This window comes from Euprymna scolopes, chromosome 45 (assembly GCF_053919585.1).
Source record: "Euprymna scolopes isolate OS-2025 chromosome 45, ASM5391958v1, whole genome shotgun sequence".
NCBI lineage: Eukaryota > Metazoa > Mollusca > Cephalopoda > Sepiida > Sepiolidae > Euprymna > Euprymna scolopes.
The window spans coordinates 37,818,971-37,828,970 of NC_136526.1; the positions used below are offsets into that span (position 1 = coordinate 37,818,971).

Consider the following 10,000-nt stretch of genomic DNA (forward strand, 5'->3'; position numbering starts at 1 on the left):
AGTAATTTATAAAATATATATGGCAAGTAAGCTACACTGAATATTCCGCGTTTCATCCACTCTAGATAAGAAGAGTCCTAGAGTGGATGAAACGCGGAATATTCAGTGTAGTTTAATCGCCATATATATTTTATAAATTACTATATATATATATATATATATATATATATATATATATATATATATATATATATATATATATATATATATATATACATATATATGTTGTGTATATATATATGTTGTATGCATATATACAAGATAAATATATGCTGTGTGTGTATATACATATATATGCAACATAAATACATGTTATATATTATTATTATTGTTGTTGTTGTTGTTATTATTATCATTATTGTTGTTGCTATTGTTGTTGTTATTATTATTGTTATTAATATTATTATTATTGTTATTATTATTATTGTTGTTGTTGTTGTTATTATTATTATTATTAATATTGTTGTTGTTGTTGTTGTTGTTGTTGTTATTATTTCATATATACACAAATAATCAAGAAAGCAATGTTTTTAAAATCTCCTCATTTTATTCGTTTTAATTCAATATCTTTCCAGGGCAACCAAAAGTAGTGTTGGCATCATCGACCGTATTAGCTTTCTGCGGCGCAGTTTATGAAACGATAAATGCTGCATTGCGAAGTAAGTCATCATTTTAATCAATTCACACAAGTTCTATAATCACCCCCCCCCAGTGTATGGACTATTAAATACCTTTTTATTCGATTCAAATTATCATCGCAATTATTTCGTAATCATTCGCAGACTGTTTATTCAGATTAGTTTTGAACACCAGATAAATTCCTTCGACTTTAAACATTAGGGAAATTTATTCTCGGTCCCCAAATCAACAGAGATTAAACCATTCTTGCAATGATCCGGCCCCTGTTATTTTTGCGGTGGCAGTTAAGTTTTGTGCAGTTCTAGGAGGTCCACCCTACCAGGCTTTGTCTTCTCTCTTTGAGAAGGGGGTTTCTTTATTGTTAATCGTCTGAAGTACCCTTATCAGGGAATGACGACAGGGCTGCCCAGGCATTTTCTTGTAGTGAGAGAGAGAACTAAATCCCTTCAAACAGTATAATACTATTTTTCTCGTTCCTAACAAGCAAGGCATTTGCAAAGTTGTAAAAGAAATTGTGGCTTTTCGTTATGGTCCCAAGCGTTTCAATTACGATATTAACCATCTTGACATTTCCATAATCTAATTCCTATTATAGATTTTTTTCGTCTTCTTTCTATCACACCCTGGTATCGAAAGGGCAGGCTATGTCAATTATTTAGCAAGCTCTCTAGGTTTTCTTTTAGGAAAAAACTAGCGTGGGTGCCCGGCGTTGTTTAGAGGTGTGTGTTAAGCAAAAAAAAAAAGAAAAGAAAACTAGAAAGTTGTAGTAGGCAGGCAGGCTCGAACCCGCACCGCGAAAAAGAAAAAGACCGTGAAAAAAAAAACGCGATGTCTTTGCCGTTGCGCCAAACCGCTAAACCGAAATGTGACGAAGGTTTTAATTAAGGCTAGTCAATCGAAAAGAGGAGATGACTTTCGAAAAGTGACCAGTTGAGGGTGAAAAAAATTAATATTTTTGTGCCAATTTTTCGATATTTGTCGTTCGAAGGGTCGAGCTTCAAAACGATACCTATCTGGTAAAAATCCGTCGCCTTGGTCGAAAGTTTTAGGCAGACATACAAACATACATACATTTAAACAGAGAGGTGAGATTTATATATATAGATGTCGGTTTGGAATGTTCAGGTATGCGCATGCCTCAAAGAAGTTTGGCATTGTCGTTTTCCTGTACGACTTATGATTTATGCATATACCATTTCTCCTTGTGGTCTAATTCGTAGTTTGCATATATTCTGGTGTATGACCTGAGTGACTTTGCCCTGTCTCCATTTTTCATATTGATGTTGAGCTAACATAATGCACTCTGATATAATATGTGCTTTGCATTACACAATCTTCACATCAATGATGCTGTAGGATTGTTAACGCAGTGTTTGACGGACGAAGTGTGAGTGGCTTGTTCCTGGGCTGTCATTTAAGCGCTCTCAGTACATCTTTTGAGATCACACCTGACCAACTAATTTTTTTATTCTGTTTTATTCTTCTTTATTCTTTTTTTTATTCTGTTTTATTCCTATTTATTCTTTTTTTTTTAAATTCCTTTTAACAAGCAATATTTTTTGTCATCTTAAACCCCCTTTCTTTCCTTCGCCCTTTTTAAAAAAAAAATTAAATTTAATTAAATTTATATTAATATACATTTTTTTCTTTTGCCCAACAATCCCTTTTCTTTCTCTCCTCCTCCTCCTCCTCCTCCTCCTCCTCCTTTCACTGTCTGTCCATTACTCACACTCTTTTTGGTTTTTAATACCCATTCGTAATCAAAAATTGTTTTATTCTGATTTATTTTCGCTGAAATCGTCTGACGATATAGACTGGATAATTTGTTATCCCGCCTATTGAAACAACTTGTGATGATTTAAGTAAATACCACCGAGGTTGAAATAATAAGGACACACACACACATACACACACATATATATATATATGTATGCATATGTAAGTATATATATGTATACATGTGTATGTATATATATGTATGTATATATATGTATTTAAACAGAGAGGTGAGAATTATATATATAGATGTCGGTTTGGAATATTCAGGTATGCGCATGCCTCAAAGAAGTTTGGCATTGTCGTTTTCCTGTACGACTTATGATTTGTGCATATATCATTTCTCCTTGTGGTCTAATTCGTAGTTTGCATATATTCTGGTGTATGACATATACAGGGTGTCCACAAAGTCTGGCTACATTATGTAGCCAGACTTTGTGGAAGCATCCTGTAGATTATGTAGCCAGACTTTGTGGGCACCCTGTATATATATATATATATATATATATATATATATATATATATATATATATATATATATATATGTACACACACACTTTTTAGAAACACGGAGTAAACGGAATTCAAAATATGAGGTTAGAAAGAACGACCACGTGCGTATCTGTATTTTTCTAAATAACCAAAAATTTATTTATTTAAAGTTTCAAATTTTCGGCTGATAAAGTCTTCATCAGGAATTTTCTTTTTAAACAACACAATATATAGATAAAATCTATTTTTTGCTGGTTGCTCCCCCCTTTCCCTCTCTATCCATTACTCCAACTCGTGACGATATGCCTTGTCTCGGGTGCACGTAAATAAATAAATACTCGTATTACATCTTAACACTGCGTCCTTTAAATTTCTTTATTGTTTTTTTGTTTTGCTTTTATAAACAGTCGATAAAAAAGCCGATTACATTTTCGTTGACCGCAAGAAGGTCATCAGTGGTTTCAGTGGGCGAAAGACATTGGTGAGTCGAATGTTTCGCGGCGGCCCGAACAGTGTCGACGCAGCTGCCTTTTCGCAAATGACAAACACTATCTATTTGTTTAAAAGTAAGTGCTCAACAATCCTTTTTTTTTTTTTTTTTTTGCTTTTTGCTTTTTGCTTTTCTTATTTTGAAAGACGTTAATAAGACTTTAATGCAGTTTTAATGTCATTTGAAAACCTTGCTTTTCTTTCTATTTTTTTTTTTTTACATAGGCATCACCACATTATCAAGGCCAAGAGGCCACTCAAGGATAAGGGTTAAAGAGTGTACAGTAGGAATTGGACAATATAGTAATCATTAGTAATGAAAATTCGGTAAATTTGATAACTTATATGGAACGGCTAATCAAGAACTTATTTACGTTAGACTTGAACACAGCCATATTGTAGTCAGCCGGAAAGCAGGAAAACGGAAGACAATTCCACAGGCGTGCAGTTCTAAGAAATAAGCTTTGTTCATGGAATCTACGTTTAGGTTTAGGCACAGATAAAGAGTGGGGGGAATTATTGATAGTGTTTTCAGCTAGACGAGTGTTTCTTGTGAAAGTTAGGCGAGGGGGGACCTTGTGCTAGCGATGGGACGAGTCCAATATTTTTATCGATTCCGACACAATTACTGATTCCGTACTAAACTCCCGATTCCAATACAAGTACCGATTCCAATTCTTTACAAATCTCTAAATATTTAACTATAAAGTTGTTACGTTTCCCTGATTACCGTAAAATACATGGTTAATGTGCAGATATTTTATCAAGCGTAAAAATACACTTGTAGGGGATGATCTATCGATTTTAGTTTGACTGGTTGTTTAAAATCAATAAATATTTTTTATTTTATCATTACTATAAGCAGTGGTAGATTTTGTTTTAAACAAAGTCAAATTAAAAAAATACAAATGAATCGTTTATACACAGTTTTTTCTTTTCTGATTTCGATAACCCAAAATTTTCTGATTTTTCTGATTCTTGATTCCGATTTCAATTAATCGCTCCAACACTAATTTGCACGTTTGTCTCTTTTTCCCATATTTCTCTTTTATTATCTGCTTTTTAAATAAATTCTTCCGCTTCTGGTACTATCAGATCGGACTGTCTGAAGATACCGGTTTCCTGATATAAAATTGTAAAGTGTTGGGACATTATGTTGAACAAAGATGGCGGCAGTAAATCAAATCGGCGAAGAATTAATGCGTCATGATTTCGAGTGTTGAGTAATTCTTAGTAGCAAAAAGCGAAGAAGCAATGTAGTCACGATTCAGTCGTTTCGAGACAAGTTAACAGCGAACTGAATTGAATATAAAATTTGATATCTTTTATAATAATTTTCGAAGCTTCTGATTGTGGAAATAATTGGAGTCATATCTTCATTAGTAGTGAGGATGGCCTCCTTGCTGCTTCAGTAATCGTCAAGGATCCATTCTTGATACTCAGTTTGACAGGTGCGGGGCTGGGAACCGGCCCTTGTACCTGTCGGACTGAGGTACACTGCTTGGGTATCACCCCAGAAGGTCCATCCTCCCAGGCCTTGCAACACAGCTTTAGGGTGGGGCAAATTTATTGCTTGTCGTCTGAGGCGCCCTGACCAAGGAATGCCGACGGAGATGCGCAGGCAATTTTTGTTAAGGTGCCCCTTCTTTAGGAGAGCTCGCCTATTCTCCACCTTCTGACCTTGTGTCACACTTTGGTGCGGTGGACACAAACCAAATATCTACCCTCATTATTAGTGGGGATGGTCTCCTTTCTGCTTCGGCGGTCTGGAGACTGGGTAGAGTACCCGTCAAAGATCCGTTCTCGACACTCAGCCCGACGGGTGCGGGGCCAGGAACTGGTCCAATACCTGTCCGACTGAGGTACACCGTCTGGGTATCACTCAGGAGGTCCACCCTCCCAGGCCTTACCACCCGGCTTTCGGGTGGGGTAATTTTTTTGCTTGTCGCCTGAGGCGCCCCGACCGGGGAATGCCGACGGGATAAACAGGCAATTTTTGCTGGGGAACGAGTGCCCCCTCCTTTAGGGAAGCTTGCCTATTCTCCACCTTCCGACCTTGTGTCACACTTTAGCGCGGTGGACAGCAGACAATAATCCACCCTGATTAGTAGTCAAAAACATTTTACCAAAAATGCACCGAACATTTATGCGGCTTTATATTATTGAATTAATTGGAATTCTTATTGAGATGAGTAAATTGTATAATTGATTTTATTTAATTAGTTGTGGACTTTTATCCTCATCTTTTAGTTGTTTTCATGACGTTTCGGACAACTATTCCTCTGGCCTTCGTCAGGTTAACCGCAACGGGATAAGAATGTCGAATCCTTCAACTGCATCTACAGCAATTACTGCCTTCATTAGCTGTTGTCATCTCACCACGATTTGGTTAACTAATCCTATGATCAACCCAAAGCCAGTCAGAGGATTAGTTGACCAAACCGTGGTGAGTTGGCAAATAAGGTGACAAGTCCAAATGATTAAATAAACATAAATTATTTTTTTATTTTCTCATACAGTGATTTTACGCGTATGTGAATTAATTAATTAATTAATTAGTGTGAAAATTGGGCCTATTTCTTACATCATTTCATTGCCTCCATTCAGTCTCCAGACAAAGGATACCCCCTCCTTGTGAGGGCATCTGGCCTTCGTCAGGTGGTTAACGGTGCCCGTGGTGCAGTGTATATAGATGCGGTTGGTTGGTTATTTTTGTTTTACAGCATATCAACCCTTTTCGGGTTATTAAATGCCGAATCCAAAGATTTTAATGAAAAATTCTTTTAATAGAATATATTTGTTGTTTTCACGTCAGTCCCATAGTTGGGACCCTAACAGGTACTACCACTCCGGGTCAGAGTGGACCTGGGAGCAATGGTAATTAAAGGGTGGCTCCACACTCCCCAAAGCCCACAAGCTGGGGCCTCACCACAGGATATAGTTTAAGGTCATATCCAGGACCCCCATTGAGAGACTTTTACCCTCTGCAGGGGGGGGCAGTCAGCGTATTCTAATGCCCCACCGACAGGGCCATATAGATGCGGAATATCTATGGTACCAGGTGAGCATTGTCTAAAGGTAGTGGTTTCAGTCTCACCCAAAGCTGGCCGTGGTGAGACGACAACAACTATGGATGCAGTTGGAGGATTCGACATTTCTATCCCGTCGCAGTTAACCTGATGAAGGCCAGAGGAATAAATGGCCGAAACGTCGTGAAAACAACCACTAGAAGATGCGCAAAAAATAATTAAATAAAATAATTTTTTCCTTTTTCTTTTACAAAACGCAATCATGTTCTTTAAAATCAAACACATAAAAAATATTCTACAAAACAACCAAACCAAACATATGTGAATAAATATTTGAAGGTACAAAACGGAAATTAATGTAACGATGCTTTATTTAGGGAAATTTGTTTGGTTGGTTGTTTTTGTTTTACAGCATATCAACCCTTTTCAGGTTATTTTATACCGAATCCAAAGATTTTGAAGAAAATTTTTTTTAATAGAATATATTTGTTGTTTTCATGTCGGTTTCTATTTAACCCATAGTTGGGACCCTAACAGGTACTACTTCAGGTCAGAGTGGATCTGGGAGCAATGGCAATTAAAGGGTGGCTCCATACTCCCCAAAGCCCGCAAGCTGGGGCTTCACCATCGGATATAGTTTAAGGTCATATTCAGAACCAATTTATTTAAGGAAAGACTGAGAGACTTATTATTATTTCTGTACAAAACTACCATTAAACCATGCATGGAGTATTGTTGCTAGTTCACCTGACACTAATTTCTCACTGTTAGAAAGAATAAAAAAAAAGTCTCTACCATAATTGATTTCGCACTACCACCCAAACTCCAACCCCTGTCCCATCGCCAAAACGATGCATCATTGCGCCTGTAATGAACGAATGCGTGACTGTAAGGTTGACATGAAACTCTTAAAGATAAACTAAAATGACCGAAAGATTGGCTGAAATGACTAAAATAAATAAAAAGTAAATGACTTAGAATGACTTTAATGAACTTAAGGATGAATTGAATAACCTTAAGAACGACTTGAATGCTTAAAAAATAACTGGAATCCTTCATAAACAACTTGAATGATCTGGAGAATGACTTGAATGGCTTTGAGACTGACTGGTTGTAAAGTGGGTGATCATTTTACATTAAATTAATACAGAAAAGTGATCCCCCACTTTATATCACAAAGTTACAAACATAAGTACAGCATGTAGTAAGAACAGATACTACACCATGATCTTGGCCAAAAGGCTAAGCAAAGCTTAAAAAGCTAAGAACAGCATATATTAACAACAGACCTTTGATCTTAACCAAAAAGGCCAAGCACAAAAGTGTTACGGACCGACCGACCGACCGACCAGCGGACCGTTGGAGTGACTTATAGAGTCGCTTACACGTGACTAAAAATATCGCATCGAACTCCACCCACTTGTGTCTCTTCGACGTAAATATCCCCGACTAATCCGACAAACAGCAAAATTCCACCCCTTCAATGTTGAAATCCCTAGATGCTGGAGAGCTTTCCACACTAATATTTTCTTCTCTCGAACTGCTAGAATTTGGAATTCCATCTCGGGGTCCTGCTCCCCTGACTATACTGACAAAAGTTCAAATGTAATGTGAACAGACGTCTCGCTACTCAACTCCCTACATAGTTCACCTGCAGATTTGGCTCCAAATAATACCCCATTACATCCAGGTGGCACTGTCCATTTTTGGGGACGAAAAACAGTTAACAATCTTATCTCGCCTGTTAAAGTAAAATTTAACTTCGGTATTTTTAAAGTAAAATTGAACCCAGGTATTTTTTAAAGTAAAATTTTGCACAGGTATTTTTTAAAGTAACATTTAACTTAGGTATTTTTTAAAATAAAATTTAACTTAGGTATTTTATAAAGTAAAATTGAACTTAGGTATTTTTTAAAGTAAAATTTAACTTAGGTATTTTCTAAAGTAAAATTGAACTTAGGTATTTTTTAAAGTAAAATTTAACTCAGGTATTTTTAAAGTAACATTTAAATTAGGTATTTTATAAAGTAAAATTTAACTTAGGTATTTTTTAAGTAAAATTAAATTGAGGCATTTTTTAAGTAAAATTAAATTGAGATATTTTTTAAGTAAAATTTAACTTGTTTTTTTTTTTTAAGTTTAACATCAATCAGTTATTTCCTATTTTGCACTAAGATTTACCTTGCGTTTTACGAATTAGTTGTGATTGATAAAAATTAAATAATCGCCCGGGCAACGCCTTGTATTCTTGCTTGTTATAAATATGTTGTTCAGTCGACTAATAATAAGGGCTGTGACAACAGCATATTCTTTTCATTGTTTTGACTCTTAAGTATATATCCGTTAATATCTTATATGTTTTTATATAGACGGATGTGGTTTTCGGTTGATTGACTGTGTGTCAATGTGCCGGATATATATCCGGGAGTGAAAAGAATGAAAAGAATATGCTGTTGTCACAGCCCTGCTAATAATATATTTTTTTATTGCATTAATTAAAAGACAAAAACAAAAAAATAAACAGAAAAATAATTTTCATAATTTCGTCTTCTTTCAGGTCAAAAGGTCTGGGCATTTACAATGACGAGTCCGGACCGATTTGTCCGTAAAACTGGCTTTCCGAAGGAGATAAAAAATTCCAAAATAAAAAAGCCCGAGGCAGCAATACGTGTAAACGATAAAAACGGAATGGAAAATATTCTTCTGATCAAGGTTAGTCTCTTTCTATACCTTAATAATATTGTTAATAATTATAAAACTTTGTGGGAAGTCCGGGCGTCCTTGCTTGCTTGAATCTTGTATTATAATAAAGTCGTATTCTTATTTGCTTGTTTGCTTATTCATGATTTAATTAAAGCTAGCAGGGAAAACCCGCCTTACCCGGGCCATATATATATTTACACACACACACACACACACACACACACACACACATATGTATATATATATATATATATATATATATATATATATATGTATATATATATGTATATATATGTGTAAATATGTGTATATATATGTATATATATGTACATATACAGTGATGATCATATTTATTGGCACGGTAAAATAAAAGTTAAATTTTGTCTAATAAATTCTAAAAAAGGGATTAAATTAAAGAAAATAACAAAGTATATTATGTATTTTTAACTGGCCTTTCCGATGCAGCAATCGGATTTTAGAAAAAATAAATAACAAAGGAACAACAAACATAATTGCAAAAAACCCTTGTTAAAAATTATTGGCACGATTTATTTAATAATCAATTGTATAGCCTTTCGCCTTGATTACCTTCCTCAGTCGCTTTTCATAGTTTACAACCAAGTTGTTGCACTCTTCAGTAGTAATTTTAGCCCACTCTTCCTGACAATAATCCTCCAATTGAATAAGATTCTTAGGCTTCCTTTGCATTACCCTCAATTTTAATGTTCTCCATAAATTTTCAATTGGATTAAGGTCTGGGCTTTGTGATGGCCACTCCAAAACATTAATATGATTGTCCTCAAGCCATTTCTTAGTCAGTTTAGCCGAATGCTTTGGGTCATTATCTTGCATGAACCACCAACGACGACCAA

General features: G+C 35.4%; 1 protein-coding gene across 1 annotated transcript in view; it reads left to right on the forward strand.

The window, feature by feature from the left end:
• The window catches only part of LOC145269456 (matrix metalloproteinase-19-like), a 50,711-nt gene that overhangs the window by 30,982 nt on the left and 9,729 nt on the right, over positions 1–10,000 (forward strand). The window contains exons 7-9 of the mRNA XM_080125131.1: positions 576–659; positions 3,315–3,473; positions 8,983–9,137. Coding sequence (XP_079981257.1) covers positions 576–659; positions 3,315–3,473; positions 8,983–9,137 — 398 coding nt within the window. The remainder of the gene's footprint in view (positions 1–575; positions 660–3,314; positions 3,474–8,982; positions 9,138–10,000) is intronic.